This window comes from Camarhynchus parvulus, chromosome 1A (assembly GCF_901933205.1).
Source record: "Camarhynchus parvulus chromosome 1A, STF_HiC, whole genome shotgun sequence".
Lineage (NCBI taxonomy): Eukaryota > Metazoa > Chordata > Aves > Passeriformes > Thraupidae > Camarhynchus > Camarhynchus parvulus.
This window is the reverse complement of record NC_044586.1, coordinates 69,550,808-69,568,317: the sequence shown is the minus strand read 5'-3', so window position 1 is coordinate 69,568,317 and position 17,510 is coordinate 69,550,808. Positions and strand designations below refer to the sequence as shown.

The window sequence follows — 17,510 nt, the reverse complement described above, 5'->3', positions numbered from 1 at the left end:
GTGGGGAAAGCTTGGGATTGATCCCAAAAAGCTGGGAACAGCTCAGGGCTGGCTGTGGGGTGGCCAGCAGGGAGCTGGGATCCTACAGCAGGGCAAGGACCATCCCAAAGTGCTGGATATGGGATCTGCCAGTCAGCACTGATCCCTGCAGCTGGATCCAGGAGAGCCACGCCGGGCGCTGCTGGAAAACGGGAAAAGCTCCAGGCCTGGCCCTGGGGAGGCTCTGCAGGAGGCTGGCGCTGCCCAGAGGGTGCCAGGCACTGACCTGGGCCACGTCTCTGTGTTGCAGGTGACAAAGTGAAGCCACCAGGACACGGCTCCTCCCCAGGCCCTGTGGCACCAGTTTGGGCATCCCGGTCCTGTGGGGACATCCCCACCACCCAACCCAGTGGATCCCCACCATCCCAATGGATCCCCAACCATCCCAGTCAATCCCATCAATCCCAGTGGATCCCGATGATCCCAGTGGATCCCCACCATCCATCCCAGTGGATCCCATCAATCCCAGTGGATCCCATCCATCCCAGTGGATCCCCACCATCCATCCCAGTCAATCCCATCAATCCCAGTGGATCCCATCAATCCCAGTGGATCCCCACCATCCATCCCAGTCGATCCCATCAATCCCAGTGGATCCCATCCATCCCAGTGGATCCCCACCATCCATCCCAGTCAATCCCATCAATCCCAGTGGATCCCCACCATCCATCCCAGTGGATCCCAGCAGCTGCTGGGGGTGGGGGAAAGTCGATTTTAGCTCTGTACGGAAATCTTATTTAAAGGTGGGAAATGCAAATCCTCAGGGGATTCATTCCCTGCCATTGAGTCTCACATAGGAAAGGCTTTTTTAACGGTACAGGTAAATTATTGGAGTGGTTTCAAGTCTTTTCGTGCAGCTGCCATTGGAGTAGGCAAATGAATTTCCCAAAGCCTACTTGAAGATGAGGAATGAGAACAAAACCCTTTTCCACGTGGTCGTTGCTGTTCAGGCCCACACTACATTTCAGCTCACCCCCGTGGCCTCCTGGTACGGGTTCCCTGCTGGGACTCGTGGGATCCCAGCACTGGAACCCTTGTAAATAGCGGGGAGCCGGGCTGCAGGAATGGAATAAGCTCTTTTATTTATGGGGGAAAAGGAGCGGCCCAGCCCCGTTCCCGACCCGGCTCTGTGGGGCAGGGGCGTCCTTCAGCTCCTTTTTAAACCCAGGACTGCGAGGCCGCTCTGTACAGGATGACTTTGTAAAGAGTTTGATTAATAAAACCTCCAAAATAATGAATGGCACACAGCTCTGCTTTCTGGAGAGGGGGTCAGCATCCAGCTCAGCATCCAGTGTTTTCCAACGGGGAAAGGGAGGAGGGCAGGGGATTTTCCAGCTGAGACAAAGGTGGGGAAGCAGCAAGGAGTGAGCAAGACTGTGATGGGCTCCTGGATGATGGATCCCAGCGTGCTTCCCTGCAGGAAGGATGGAAGAACCAGAGCAATAACCAGGTGACAGCAGGTGGGGATAATGGGATCATTAGGGATTTATTTTCCACCTGGCTTATGGGCATGGCACAGAGGGAGCTTCCCCAGCCTGCTCCCAGCAGCCCAGGGTGGGAGGGGTTCCTGGAAGTGGCGCCTCAGGAAGCGGTGCTGGAAGTGGCACCTTGGGAACTGTTCCTGCAGTGGCACCTCAGAATTGTTCCTGCAGTGGCACCTCAGAACTGTTCCTGCAGTGGCACCTCAGCAATTGTTCCTGCAGTGGCACCTCAGAACTGTTCCTGCAGTGGCACCTCAGAACTGTTCCTGCAGTGGCACCTCAGCAATTGTTCCTGCAGTGGCACCTCAGAACTGTTCCTGCAGTGGCACCTCAGCAATTGTTCCTGCAGTGGCACCTCAGAACTGTTCCTGCAGTGGCACCTCAGGAACTGTTCCTGCAGTGGCACCTCAGAACTGTTCCTGCAGTGGCACCTCAGGAACTGTTCCTGCAGTGGCACCTCAGGAACTGTTCCTGCAGTGGCACCTCAGCACTTGTTCCTGCAGTGGCACCTCAGCCATTGTTCCTGCAGTGGCACCTCAGTGTTCCTGCAGTGGCACCTCAGCAATTGTTCCTGCAGTGGCACCTGGTGAGGAGGAAGTGCCAGAAGCCCCGGCTGGGAGGAAGGAGAGGGGAAGCCCCAGGCGGGCTCAGCTCAGCTTTGGGACCGCGATAGGATCAAACCCCAGTTCCTGTGTGGGAACGGTGCCAGGGGAAGCCCGTGCCACCCCGGGGACCTGCTCCAAGGCTTTCCCTCGTTCTCCTGGCACTTGGCACGGCTGTGCCAGCCAGGGAATGGGGAAGGATGGCTCAGGATTGAACAGCTCGTGTTGAGGATGGAGAGCAGCCCAACAGGAATTGTTTATTGCTGCTGCTGTTCGCAGCTGTGGCACTGGGTGGCTGCAGGAACAGGGACTGGGTCAGCACAGCCTGAGCCACACCTGCCCTGCCAAACGCAGCCAGAGCAGCACAGCCTGGAAAGAAGCACGGACCCAGGAAATGCCTTCCTGCAGGAAACGCTCCCATCCCAGCCCTGGCAGGCAGAGATGCTGCAGGATCTCAGCCTGGAGCTGCTGCTCCCGGAACTGAAGTGAATCAGACCAGAGGCCAGGACTGGTTTCCAGAATTTGGCTTTACTTCGCAGTACAGAAATCATTTGGAGCCTTCAGGAGACACGAGAAGCACAGGCTCTGTCATGCCGATACCGCAGCGCCGTTTGGTCCATCCGAGAAGCCACAGGGGACAGAAAATACTTCCACATCTTGCCTGCTCTGTAATTTGTTCTCTCAATTTTATTAAGATTAAAACACAAAGGAGCCTGAGGCACAGCTGTGTCCCAACCGATGTAAACGGGTTTAGAAGCTTAAGTGGAGGTTAAGTTCTGTGCCCAGAACGAAGCCAACATTTGCTGCTACAATAGGTGTGGGCTTTGTCCATGATACAACTTTGCCACAGAGTTAAGATTGATGGGAGAGACTTTTAGGGATGCTGTCCACAATAATGGAGTGCTCAGTTTCTATTTTCCTTGATATCAGGTTTGAGTGACATCAGCGTCACATCTACGAGCTCACCAGAAGCACAGGATTGTGAAGGATGTTTTACAAATGATTAAAAAGACAAGGTAAGACACAGCTGTCAATGAGTTATTTCAAATCTGCACCCACGTCTACGTCTGCAAAAATAATAGTAAGTTCAGTCTGCCTTTCTGCTTACGAGGTTAGTCAGGAATATCAGTCAGGAATTTGCCAGATTCTGGACAGCAGCCCTACTAGAATGAAATAATTAACACATGATATCCAAAAAGGGAACATTACCAGTGCAGTACTCTTCAATCTCTCAGAGATGGGATTACAAAAGCAGGCCTTACAATATTGAATTTCGTACAGTGTTCATTAAGTTCCTTATATATTCATATCAGCCGATTTAAACTTCTCCTAATTAGAGACTCATTACTGCTGCTCCTCCTCCCCATAGATGTCGTTCTTCTTGCGTTTCATCTCCTCGAAGTCGAACTCTGATCCCATCATCCTCTTATAAATATCTTTGATGTCGTCGCACGTCGTCTCGAAGTGGGTGGTGGCGTCGTAGGTGCGCGAGATGAAGATCTGGAAGCAGAAGCAGCGTTGGAGCCCCGAGCTGGAGCCCGTCCCCGCCCAGCCCGCCTCAGCCCTCACTCACCTGGCTCTCGGTTCCCGGGTCGGTCGGTGCAAACAGGTCACTGATGCTCACAAACCTGGACAAGGGACAAAAGCCTTGGTTTGCTTTGGAAAAGGGATGGGTTCGGAGCAGGAGCGGTTTGATGCAAGGGCAGCGCTCGAGGTGCTGAGCACACTCAGCTTGACCAGCTCTGGGCCGGCTCCAGATGTCCCAGCAGAGGGGACGGGGGCTGCCTGAGGACTCACTTCTGCTCAATGGGCTCCAAGAGGTCCAGGGCTGGCTTGATCTCCTTCTCCGGGTCCGCGGTCTCCACGGTGGTGCTGGCGATGGCGATGTACTTGCCCTGCGCCGCCACGTTGTGAGCAGAGGAGATCATGCACACGTAGATATCTGGGGGGACAGGGCACAGCTGCAGCCCAAAACCTCCTCCAGCTGCAAAACCTCCTCCAGCCCCATCCCAAAACCTCCTCAACCCCATCCCAAAACCTCAACCCCATCCCAAAACCTCCTCCAGCCCCATCCCAGAATCTCCTCCAACCTCATCCCAAGACCACCTCCAGCTGCAGTCCAAAACATCCTCCAGCCTCATCCCAAAACCTCCTCAGCCCCATCCCAAAACATCCTCCAATCTCATCCCAAAACCTCCCCAGCCCCATCGCAAAACCTCCCCAGCCCCATCCCAAAACTCTGCCCACATCACTTCCCGCTGCCCTGACACTTGGCACCCCTGGATTGTTAGAGAACCTGCAGTGAGTCCCATCCTTGCCCTACATGCTCTCATCTCCTGGCTGAGCAGCCTGGACATGGGAGAAGCCCAAAGTTCAGTTTCCCATGATGGCTCCCAAAATCTGGTGGGATTCCCAGTGCTCTGTTCCAGGCCAACAGCCCCTCCCCAGCCCTCACCCACCTCTCCCAGTCTGGGGCATTTCCTGCCATAGGTTCCTCACGAGGTTTTCCAACCACAGGCTCCTCCCACCTCCCCTAAGTGCAGGGAACTGCAGCCCAGCCTGGCTGGGCCCCAGCAGCCCCTGGAGCAGGGCACGAGGTGTCCCTGTCCCTGTCGCTGTCCCTGTGTGATCCCAGCACACACCTGATTTCCGGTTGACCTGGTTCTGTGGAATGATGATCTGGCACGAGTTGGCATCGTTTGTGTTCTTGATGGGGTGGCTGAGGATGCAGATGACCCGGATCACCTGGCCCACCTTGGTCACGCGGTCCGACACGTAGCTGGGGTCGCAGATGAGCTGTTTGCAGCGAGCCACCTGAGCACCAGTGTGGAGACATCACCCAGCTCACATCAGAAATGGTTCCTCCAGTAACAATTTACCATTCATCAATCTGAAGCCTCCAGGCTGCACTCACTTTGGTCTCTGGCATGGATTGTCACCTCTGTTCCCAGCCAGGACACGTCATTCCCACCCCAAGGGACACGTTATCCCACCAGCAAGTGCTCAGCTGTCCCATCAGTGCCCACTCAGCGCTCCCAAGCTGGCAGCATTCCCAGCTCTATCCAGCCAGGTGCTGGTGAAGCTGCAGGAAGGCCACGTGCCAGCTGTCAGAGCAGCTCACAGTGCCAAGGGCAGAGCTGGACACGAGGAGCAGCTCCCTTCCTGAATTATTCCCTGCCAGCCCATGGAGAGTTCATCCCAACTCCTGGAGCAGGGATGCTGAGGGCTCTGCCCATCAGGACGTTGTGTCTTCAGCAAGCTGGCACAGGGACAGCAGCCCCAGCCCAGCACGCTTGGCCCTTGGGCTTAGAAAGGGTTTTCTCTGTTTGCTGTGATCAAACCCAGATGTGGGTTCTGAGGGGTAGATGGGGAGGGGAGCAGGAAGGAGGGAAGGGTCCATACCTCCCCCTCAGACTTGACCCCGACCACTTTGCCGTTCTCTATGACGATCTCCTCGATGGGCTTGTTGAGCATGTAGGTGCCTCCATAGATTGCACTGAGTCTGCAACAGGAAAATCCCTTCAGCACCTCCAGGGCTGCACCTGAACAGCCCTTCCAGCCCCCAGGGGCTGCTCCTCTTGGATAAAACAACCCCTCCTCAGACTTAAACCTCTTCAAAATCCTCTGCTAAAACAAAAGGGATAAATACTCTGCCAACAGTATCTCTCAGCAAATCCAGAGGTGAACAAGCCCACAAAGAAAGAATGTCACGTGGAGGAACCACCTCTTAATTAAGTGAAAGATCCATTAAGGACCACAGCATTTTGTGCAGCATCACATTCTGGAAGCTCAAGCGGTGACTGCACACATCCAACTCCACTGCACCCCCACTGGAGGAAACCCCGAGTGAAAGCCAAGTGCAGCTCACCTTGCAAATCCCTGGGGCAGCTCTCCAAGGCCATACAGGGGGTACAGGTAGGGGCTCTTCCCGTACCGCGCCAGTGACTCGCTGTACAGCTTGATCCTGTTGATTGTTTCTTGGCACGGTTGATCTAGATAGCTGGGAGGGACAGTTTCACCATTTGGGATGTTCCCAAACCAGCACTTCCAGCAGAATACACCCAGAGAGCAAACACTGCTTTCCCATGACGCTTCCTTCCCCACCCTCCAGCTGCTCCTGCCAGTGCTTCTCTGGCAGGTCCCTTTAAGGAGCACTTGGTGGCACAAGTTTTACCCAGGAACCCTCCAAATTCAAAATAACCAATCAATCCCATTATAACCCCAAACCCTGGGATTTGGGAGAGCAACTGACCCCCCCCCCACTTACTCATCAGTCCTGTAGAGAGCGAGGGCATGGCCTGTGAAGTCGATGACATCCTGGCCCAGGTCAAACTTCTTGTACACATCCCTCATGGTGGTTTTCTTGGGGTCCACGCCCTCGAAGGTCCGCGGGTCGTTCTCGTCAAAGTTGGCCACGTACACCAGGAACTTCCTGAAGCGGCGCTTCTCAAACAGACCCATCAAACCTGAAACAGGGGTTGGGAGAGTTCAGAATCAGGGTTGTGAGAATTCAGAACCAGGGTTGTGAGAATTCAGCAGAACCAGAGTTTGTGAGAATTCAGAACCAGGGTTGTGAGAATTCAGCAGAACCAGGAGTTTGGTAGAATTCAGAACCAGAGTTTGGTAGAATTCAGAACCAGGGTTTGTGAGAATTCAGAACCAGGGTTTGTGAGAATTCAGAACCAGGAGTTTGGTAGAATTCAGAACCAGGGGTTGTGAGAATTCAGCAGAACCAGGGGTTGTGAGAATTCAGAACCAGGGTTGTGAGAATTCAGAACCAGGGTTGTGAGAATTCAGCAGAACCAGGGGTTTGGCAGAACTCAGATCCTCAGTGACTTTTGTGGCTTTCTCATTATCAGCAGTGGGTAAGAACCCCTGAGTGTTCAAACAAGGAATGGTTTGGGTTGGAAGGGACCTTAAAGGGCCTTAGCTCCACCCCTATGGCAGGGACACCTCCCACCATCCCAGGTTGCTCCATGCCCCCATGTCCAGCCTGGCCCTGGACACCGCCAGGGATCCATCCAGGGGCAGCCCCAGCTGCTCTGGCAATTCCAGCCCAGCTCCTCCCCACCCTCCCAGCCAGGAATTCCTTCCCAAGATCCTGTCTAACCCTGCCCTCCTTCAGCCTAAGGTCATTCCCCTTTGTCCTGTCCCTCAAACCCCAAACACGAGGCTGGACAAGGCACCATTTCTGCACTTGAACTCTCCACAAATTGCAGAAGCAGGACTGGAAATGTGAGGGCAGAGGCAGCACCTCCACTCCTGCCCGGATGAGTGTCCTGGAGACCCCACAGGAGACGTGGCCGAAGTGAAGGAATTCCTGATCCCTTCAGCACACAGGGATATCTGCCATGAGGAAGGCTCAGCCCTGCACATCTGGGGCCTTAACTGCAGGAGTCACTTGATCAGAAGATTTTTTCAGAGGTGCTGCTGAACACATCCCACGTCTGGAGTTCATGGAATGCCCTCTAGATCCTAATGGATTTCACCACACTGTTATTAGCTGTATTTGAGGAGTGAAATCTAAGTAGGCGACAATTAAGGTTTGAGGTGCCGCAGGTCAGAATTAGTCATTCCAATTTGCCTGCAATGTTTTTCACACGCACAATTCCAACAAGGACATGACATCAAATATTTATGGCAGAGCTGGGAGACGAGCCCCAGATGGAACCTCCTGAGGAAGGAAAACACTGCCAGGTTCTCAGCAGAATCTCAGTGCACAGGCAGCTTGGAAGCTCCAAGAAAACAGGGCTCAGCAAACCCAAGGCTCACACTGCAAGGGGGGTTTGAGGACAAAGAGCTGCAGGAGAGCCCTGAGGATGCTCCTTCACACACAGGGAGCATCAAGAATATCCAAGGGATGGGTTTGCCTCTGTTTAGGGGATTCAGAGGGAACAGAAAAGGTGCAGCTACTCACTGGAGGCCAAAGCTTCTGCCTCAGTGGAAGGAACTTTGTAGATCTTTCCTCCCTTGTAGACGAAGCTGCCCTCGATCACCTTGAAGTCCAAGTAACGAGTGACTTCTGTGTAGAGCAGCATCTTTACCAACTGACCTGCAAGGGGTTTGGCACAGTCAGACACAGACACAGCAGCTCCCACGGCAACAAACCCTTCCCCCTGCTCAACTCCCACTGCAGGCTGAAGGTAAGCTGGGACTAAAGCATCCAAGCCCTGGCTGGGATCGATCAGTTCTTCCACTGCAGCAGCCCTGAGCCAGGCACTACTGCTCCATCCATCCATCCATCCATCCATCCATCCATCCATCCATCCATCCATCCATCTCCCATCCATCCATCCATCCATTCATCCATCCATCCATCCATCCATCCATCCATCCATCCATCCATCCATCCATCCATCCATCCATCCATCATCCATCCATCCATCCATCCATCCATCCATCCATCCATCCATCCATCCATCCATCCATCCATCCATCCATCCATCCATCCATCCATCCATCCGTCCGTCCATCCGTCCGTCCCCTCCGTCCGTCCATCCCCATCCATCCATCTGTCCATCCATCCATCCCCTGCCCTGGTGCTCCAGGGTGAGATTCCAGCAGCCAGGGGCTGGTTTTAGGCCCTGCACTGGGAACCCTTCACTGACAGGGGGTTTGCTCTAGCCCAGTCCAGCACTGGAGCACACGGATTCAAGGATAAGGATTACAATGACAGCGCCTGTCCTATTGCAGCACCCAGCACCAGCCCAAGGAATGAATATCTGGGAGCTCAGGGTCACTCACCATTAGCCATGAGGAATTTAGGAATGAGGTCCACGTTCCAGTCTCTTCCCCGCCCCATAGATTCTGGTGGAGTTCCCGGGAGATTAAACCTTTTGTAGAGCTTTGGAGAGAGAATACAGAACTTATTATAGCCCAGGAAATCTCTCTGGGTGTCATTTCTCCCACACATGGACACACTTTCCACGCCCACAGCTCCAGGCTGAACACAAGCTCTTCAGAGCCAGCTTCTGGCTGCAGTTTGAGCTCCAATCTGAGTTTGGAACACACAAACACAGCCAGTGAATCGTTACAGGAAGAAGCAGGCAGTGTAATTCTGCTCATCCAGGCTTTGGGAATGTATGAACCTGATGGACTGTTTAACATGGCATTTCTTAGTCCAATTTACCATTTAGCTGAAGAGTTTTAACACCCAGCTGTAACAGCTCTGGAATGCTCCCTGCTAGGATTTGCTCAGATTCCAACAAGCACAACCCTCCAACTCCAAACACCCCACACTGGCATTTTCCGCACTGTTACCAGCTGAGGAGGTGCCATAAACCTTCCTTACCCAAAGGAAACGCTCAGAGTCATTAATTTGAAGCCACCCCAAGGCTAAGTGGGATTAAATCCCTTTGTGTGCCAGGAAGGACACAAGGATGGGTGTCTCTCCATACTTACATCTTCCAGGGGTGTAATGGAAGCACTTTCCCCTCCATAGTAAGAGTTCCGATCCATGTGAAGGACTTTCTTTCCATTCACTGACATAATCCCGGAGAGGATGCATTCCTGCAGGAAGGAAAGGATGCAAGGGACAGGTCAGTTGCACTGGAGCCTCCCCCTTCCCATTTTTCCTAAGAGCATGTTCAGACAGCTCCATTGCAGCTGCACAGCAGCTGCCTCATTCCAGAATTCAGGCACCTCTTGGAGGCAGATTAACCTCTTAATAAATTTATTGTCTGTTCTGGGCAAGCCAAGCAAGGGGTCAGAGATTGTGTGTAGGTTGGATCCCTGCACAACCACCATCTATCAGGGTTTCCCAGAGGAATTTTTTGGGAATTCCATGCATTTGAGCCAAAGGAAAATCTGTCCTCTAAGGCACCAGCTGTCAGTTTAAGGGTGTGCACAGAGAGGCAGCAGGAGAATGAAATCTTACCTGGATTTCAATCAGCCTCCACAGAACTTCAATTATTAATATTTGCCACACTGGGACACTCAGGATAATCACCAGCTTCTCTCAGGGAGCAGCATAAAGAATAAATGAAGGCATTTGGGTGCTTTATCAGCTCAGCTTCGCTCTCCTTGCTCTGTGCCCACCAAGGCTCCCTGGAGCAGCAGATGAGCTGCTGTGTGTGACTACAGAGCACACACACAGGCTGCAGAACCAGCTCAGCCCTTGCACAACTAAATCCCCATTAAAACACGACTTTGCACCGGCGCTGGCACTCCCCAGCCAAGGAGCTTAACAAAAACTCCAATGTTTGTGTGCTTAGGAGAGCTTATCTTGGAGGTTTTACTGATCTTGCTGTGCCTCAGCTCCCTCCAGCAGCAGAATTCTGGCTGCAGCTGAGCTCCCATTCATCACCACGATCTCTCTGGTAGGTCCTGGACACATCTCACATGATGGGTGGGGCTTCCTGGAGGGGGCTTGGAGCACCTGGTCCAGGAGAAGGTGTCCCAACCATGGCAGGATGGTTTTTAAGGTCCTCTCCACCAAACCATCGCAAACCTTTCATTCAGCTTGAAACCCTCACCCAGCTGCTGAGATGCCAGCACCGCACATCTGATGGATTCCTGCAGGCAGGCTGGCCCTCCTGCAGATCTGTGTCTCCAGGAGATCTTTCCTGTTTACTCCACAAGCACCTCAAGCAGGACTCTCCTCCTGTGGCACTTCCCCCTCCCGCAGAGCGCACGAGGTTCATTTCCAACTCCAGACTGACCAGTGCAGGTGTCAGGCAGGAAAACCACAAACACCAGGAGCTTCCCACTGTGGATTGTTTGTGTAAATCCTGACTCCAGTCAATCCTCGCTGTAAAGGAAGCTGTAAAATCAACTTCCCAGCCACAGCAGCTCTCGGGGCTTGTTTTGTTCTAAGGTCAGACATCTGCAGGTGCAAGGATTGCTGGCTGAGGATTTGCTGTGCTGCTGCTTCCAGGTGGCACTGGAAAAACCTTCTCTGTTGGGACAGCAGGGCACTGCTGGCCAGTCTGTCACCAAAACCCAGCCAAGGACCTGAGGAGCAAAGCCTCACACACAGCAAGGACACTCTGAATGCAGTGCCTGAAGTCAGGGAAGATTTCCAGCACGGTGCCCACAAGGCTTCATGATCACCACATGGACTGTGAGTAGTGAGCCACAGTGCTTCCCACAAAAGCTCTCCATGATCCATCAGCTGCTCCTTCCACTGTACCATCCTTCCAAGGATCCTACAAGGTCCCTCCTTTTTTCCCCACAGGCTGGAGCAAGCAGAGATCCTCCCAGCAGATACAGCTGCACCAAACCCCGTGTGAAGTCATTACTCAAAGCCTACACCGCTGAGTAACCACAGGAGTAAAAGCGGCTCCAGCGTTAATGATTAACCACACCCAAGGCAGGACTGCCACACCACGGGCCTCATCTCCAAGCAGTTACATTCACAGAGCTCTGTGGTTGGACTCCCTGCTCTACCCTGTGATTTATCCCCCTGGAACATCTCCCAGAACCCTGGCTCACCAGCTCGGCCAGATGGTGGCACAGGACTGCAAGTGTCCATGCTGGAGATGAGCCACAAGGAAGCCAACCAGGGTTTCACGACGAAATAAGTACCAAAAGGAGGGATGGAGCTCCAGTAAAAGCTGCACAAGGCACATCCATTGATGTGGATGTCAGCTGATTTCAGTCACCCACTTAACCTCAAAGCATTCCTTGCTCTGTGTTCCCAGAAGAGGGAGTGTGCATCCCTTGGAGTGAATTGGGGCACCAGCAGAAGACACAAGAGGCCTTAAGCTCCTGTCCACTCACACCCACTGAACTCGGCTGTGGGACTGAGGTGGAGCTCTTACACTGCTGTTTAACCCAGGGCTCACTGAGCACTCTGAAATCCTGCCCAGCCCTTTCAGGCCACTTCCCTGTGCAGCCATGATGGCCATGAAGCTGCACAATGGATTTATCCTCCAGCTCAGCAATTCCTTTGGATGCAGTGCTGGCCATGGGACCGGGAAGCGCTTGATGTGTGACGCTGTCATTTGGGTCAGGGAGCGAGGAAAACAAACGGCCTGTGCTGATAAGGGGAGGGCTGGGGACAGTTTGGAGTGCAAATAAAAAGGGGAAGTGTCACAGTTCAAATCTGTGCATTTTCTGCTGTTTTATAAACGTCGCCACCACCCAACAGGAACAGGGGGCAGCTGCTGACAGCAGCAGCAGGACACAGCAGGGAGAGCTCCGGGTATCCAGATCCAACAGAATCCATGCAAATTGCAGTCACGCTGCTACTACAATGCTCTGCCTCAGCCAGTTCAGGTTACGAGCTCCCAGGAGCTCATTGTGCTGCTGAATGAACGATCTGAGCTGCTGCAAATGGCCAGGGAACCAGGGAGAAACCAGCACTGGCAATGTGGGGACAGCACATCCACTGGGACTCCGTGGAAATAAAAATAAGGAGTGACTTGGAGGTATTGGTGTTTCCATGCTTGCTTAAGACCATCAGCTCCTCCCTGGAGGGCAGGAGCTGGTCATAGCCAGACCTTGTGCATGCAGAGGCCTTGAGGAATGGAGGGAAGCAAGGAGGTTTCTGTGGATTTTCTCCAAGTAGGGCGGCAGTTCAGAAAGGCTCAGACAGCCCGATGGAAACTGGAGCCAGCGCCGCTCCTGTAACGGCGCCGAGGGGAGGATTGGGCACTGAGCACTGAGCAAAATCCCTTCGGCTTCGGGAGCGGCTCTGGCACTGCCAGGCTCGTTCTTCGAAAGGCAGGGCTGTGCTGTGCCCAGAGAGAGGCACACAGTGCCTGGGCTGGGAAGGGACCTCTGGAGATCCTTGCTCCAACCTAGGCAGCGTCACCTGGAGCAGTGACACGGGCAATTCCACCTCTCACCGCCTGACCCATCCTACAACCGCAAAAACAACTCCTCACTGCATTGCAACAATCCCCTCTGCTACCAGGGGATGAAGCAAAGGACAGACTCCAGCTCTCCCTGTCAAAGGGAAGAAGCTTTTCTTCCAAAGCCATTCCTCCACCTCAAAGGAACAGCCTTGAAAGGAATGAAAGCAACTGGGAAAGTTGGGAGTCCCCTGCAGCAGACGCTCCCACATGGTCCTCACAGTCACTCTGAGGCTCTTCAGCCTGGGCCTGCAGGAATAAATATATCCTGAACCAATGAGTGTGGCTCCTCTGCTCCTACAGAAAGTGAATCTGGATCTTTGAGGTGGATTTGAATTGCTTTAACATGGGGAGGCAGCTGGCAGGTAAGAAGCTTAGCTCAGCCTGCAAAGAGTGAAACCTCAGCAGGAACAGAGCATTCACCTACTGGGGCTCAACTGGAGGGTTTAATCATCCCCAAAATCTATGGAAAATAACTTTGTAGATGCAGGGAGGGCAGATAACAGAGCCTGTCCCCAGGCACAACATCCCACTCTGAAATAACCCAGTGAGGAAGTACCGAGCCACTCCCACAGCAGAGGTGGAAATTACAGTGGGCTGGGAAATTCCATGAACTGAAAAGAGAGGTGTGAAAATAGAGCCACGAGGAGCTCTCCAGCCTGTGACCACTGCACCAGATTAAAAACGAGTCTGTGCAGTAGGGCTGCAGGAAGATGATCCCTAATCTGCCACACATGGTGCACGCAGAAAGCCTAAGACAAGGACCTTAAAGCTATTTAAGGTCCAGCACCTTGGAAAAATCCATTCCCACAAGGAATGAAGCAGCTGGAAGATCTACCAGCTCTCATGCAGCTCTCTCACTTCACACTGATCCAGGCAGGAGGGAGCAGGAGGAGCCATGGAGTTCACTACAGCTGGTGGAAGTCGGAGTGTCTTAGTGCTGATTGTATGAGCACTAATTCGGGATTATTTTTCCCCACAGGGCTAAGACATCTCTTCGAGCTGGCACTGCAATAGGGTCTCTCATTAGCACACAGAAGGGAAAAGCTGAAATAGTTTGAGTGCCAGTAATCCCAGTCCAAAAGCTGCCTTTAGTCCTTTCATTACTGCTGAGGGAGAGATTAACACCTGAAATATTCATGCTGCACTTCCAGATCCATCCCAGTGGAATTTACACGTGCACCCACTGGCCCCACAGACCCAACCAGAATGGCCACTACAATGGATGTATTTATACTCTTTTACAAAGCCTCCAACGACTCATTCTTCCTCTTTAAACCAACAGCTGAACTTTCCCTTTGGAAAAAGAAAAAAACCCCTCGAGATCAGCGGCGGAGACACAACCTCAGAGCTACAACAGGGGCTCCAGCAGTGGAATCCAGAAGCAGCATGAAGGATTCTGGTGGTTGCAAACACCACGAGAATTTCTGTGACAGCTCCTTTGGAAAAGGAAAGGAACAACTGGATGTGTTTCCAGCTCCTTCTCCTCGGGTCCCACAGGTACCAGATCCTTTTCCACTGCTACCACAGCTGGAGGAGCAACCTTCAAGCTTCATCTGAGAGCAGGAGAGTCCTTCAGGCCAGCCTGACCCAGCTCTGCTCTGACACCACTCTCCAGCCACAATGGTTGAGCCAACACCAGGAATTCTGGGATGGCTGCACCAGCACCTCTGCTTTCCATTCTTTTCCACATGAGCTGCTTAAGACAAGACGAAGTCCACCCTAATTGGTATTTCAGAGGCAAAGCCAGCACACCAGAAGCAAAATCCGAGCTCCTGGATACTCCCAGGCTCTGGAGTTTGGTCAGCACACCTTAAAATACGGCCCTAATTTATTCCTTTTAACTCAACTGCTGCTCATTAGCAGGAGCTTGTCTTAAAAGTGATTTCACAAGAGGCCTTTTGTCAAATTTACACTGGCATTTGTCAGTTTGAGATTAAGCCCTGCGTTCACCAACTTGATACCCCGCTCACACTAAAGCATAAATTAACATTTTAATGGAGCTCGGATCTATTGGAGGCCCCTTCACTACAAGCTCATTATATTTCACCTCCCCAAAAGTCCCTTTCCCTGCTTTGCTGAGCTGGGCCAGGCTTTAGGACAGACTCCAGCTTTCCCTATCAAAGGGAAGAAGCTTTTTCCTCCTAAGCCATTCCTCCACCTCAGAGAAGAGCCTTGAAAGGAATGAAAGCAGCTGGGACAGCTGGGTGTCCCCTGCAGGAGATGCTCCCACACCTTACAGCTTCCCTTTGTGCCACACTGCAGGTGTGTCACCCTTCTCCCCAAACCCAAAAGAGGGGGGTGACAATCCAGCTGTGCCTTCGGGGGGGCTCCTGTGTCAGCAGCCCCATCAATCACAGCACCCAAATCACATCTGGATTTCAATTTAATTTCCATCCCCAGGGGAAGTGGGGGAACCCCACTGGGCCAACCCCAAAGAGATCCCTTTGTCCAGCCACCTTTCCCCACCAACAGGAGGGAACAAAAGCAGGAAAGGCCACTTGCACAAGGAGGAAAACCTTTCCACCATATTGGATTTTCTTCCCCCCCTCTCCAAACAATGCCTCGCATTTGGTAACCTGCAATCCGCCCTCCCGCGGCATCTCCCGGCCTCCAGGGATGCAGGAACGGGCAGAAATCCTCCCGCAAACCTCCCGGGCAGCGGCACTGCCATGTTTTTTCTCCCCAGGGCTGCCTGCGGCGCGGGCTGCATCCTCCACAATAGGACAAAGCCCCACCAGGGCTCATCCCCTCCCTCCGCCGCACCCCCATCAGCTGTCAGCTCTCCTTAGGGATCACCGGGATGCAGCGACATCGCAGGAAAGGGTTTTTTTTTGGAGGGGGGAATAAGGGAAATTTGACAGGCTCGCCAGCCTCCCATCCCCCTCCTGCTGCAGTCAGGGCTGGATGGAGCCGAAGGCTGCAAAGGCGGAGCGGGAATGGGGATGGAGAGGGGGGGGATAACCACGGCTGCCTCCGCCCTGCACGGACCTGCAGCCACGTTAGGGTTGTGGTACGGGGTGGGGGGGGGAAGAGATGCGTGAATGGGAAAAAAAAAAAAAAAAGGTAATAATTTAAAGAAGAAATAAAAGGCAATAAATGCCCGTCGGCGTTTTATTGTCCGAGTCTCCCCACGCCCTCCCTCCGCAAAACAACCGCATTTCCTGGGGCCCCTGGGAACGGCGGGGATCGGGGACGGGGGTATATCCAAACACGAGGAACTGTTATAAAATATATATATATATATATATATATAAAAATCACATAAAAACCCCACCCGGGGGTCCAGTTAGGGACGGGGAGAAGGATCCAGGGTGGGGATGGGATTGGGGCTGGAAAGTGCTGTGAGAATTAACGATGGGGAAATGAGGCAGGGGTCCCCCGGGGGGGTCACACCCCCGGGGTAATGTTCAGGGGCGGAGGGGGAGGATCCCAGGCTGGGCTGGAGATGAATGGGAAAGGATCCAGGGTGGGGGTGGGACTGAAGCCGAGGGGGTGCTGTGATAATTAATGATAGGGGAAAGCACCCAGGGGTCCCCCAGGGGGTCACATACACCAGACCCCCTGTAATTCTGGGGATAAGGACAGAGGGAACAATCCAGACAGAGGCGGGGGGGCTACGACGGACAGGTGACAGCTGAAGAAAACGGCCTGAATGGGGCGAGTGGGGCAATAATCAGGTGAGAGACTGGGGAGGGGACCGCACACCCTGGGGGAGGGGATAAAGCCCCGAGCGCCCCAGGCGGGGGGGCTCAAACCCAGCCTGGGGGGGAAGATCAGGTGATAGACGGGCAAAGGACAGCGGCGCCGGGGTGGGTGAGAGATGGGGAAGGGGGTCAGCCGCAGGAGCCGGGGGATGGCGGAGGGGGGGCGGCGGGGCGGGGCAGGGCGGCGGCCGCCCGCAGCAGGCCCGAGGCGCGAGCGGGCGGCGGCTGCTCCTCACCGTGAGGCCGGTGCCCAGCACGATCACGTCGTACTCCTCATTCATGGCGGCGCGCGGTGTCTCGGGGGTCTCTCGGCCGGGGCTGAGGCGAACCGGGCGCTACGCGGGGGCCGCGGGAGCGCGAGAAAATGGAGCCGCCGCCGTGAGGGGACCGCGCCGGGAGGGGCGGGGCCGGGCCACCTGCGCCCCGCCCACGTGCCTGCCAATCACAGTCCGATACGCCACGCCATTGGCTGGCGGGGCCGCCACTCAAGGGGCGGGAGCGATGCGCGCGCGAGGCTGCCACCGTGGTGGGGGCGCGGCGCGCATGCGCAGTTCCATGGCCGCCCCTACGGGCTCGGTGCGCGCAGGGGGGGAGCCTTTATATGGGGGGGTCCTAAATTTGGGGGTGCTCCTCAATTTATGGGGTTCCTCAATTTGGGGGGCACTTCAGTTTAGGGAGCCTTCAATTTGGGAGAGTCCTTTATTTGGGGTGGTCTCAGTTTAGGGGGGCCCTTCAGTGGGGGGTGGTCCTCAGTTTTCATGGATCCTCAGTTTGGGGGATTCCTCAGTTTAGGGAATTTCCTCCACTTGGAGGGGGGCCCTCGGTTTATGGGGGGGTTCTTTATATGGGGACAGACCTAGGTTTGGGGGGTCCTCAGTTTTGGTG

General features: G+C 54.1%; 1 protein-coding gene across 1 annotated transcript; it reads right to left on the bottom strand.

The window, feature by feature from the left end:
- Positions 1-2,631: 2,631 nt before the first annotated feature.
- Positions 2,632-17,031, bottom strand: GDI2 (GDP dissociation inhibitor 2). The gene is made up of 11 exons (XM_030959646.1): positions 16,862-17,031; positions 9,524-9,631; positions 8,867-8,966; positions 8,040-8,174; positions 6,390-6,588; positions 5,991-6,122; positions 5,525-5,624; positions 4,765-4,936; positions 3,920-4,064; positions 3,696-3,750; positions 2,632-3,622 (listed from the first exon to the last, which is right to left on the bottom strand). Exons 1-11 carry the CDS (start codon positions 16,904-16,906, stop codon positions 3,467-3,469), a joined length of 1,347 nt encoding a protein of 448 aa, XP_030815506.1. The 5' UTR covers positions 16,907-17,031; the 3' UTR covers positions 2,632-3,466.
- Positions 17,032-17,510: the final 479 nt, after the last annotated feature.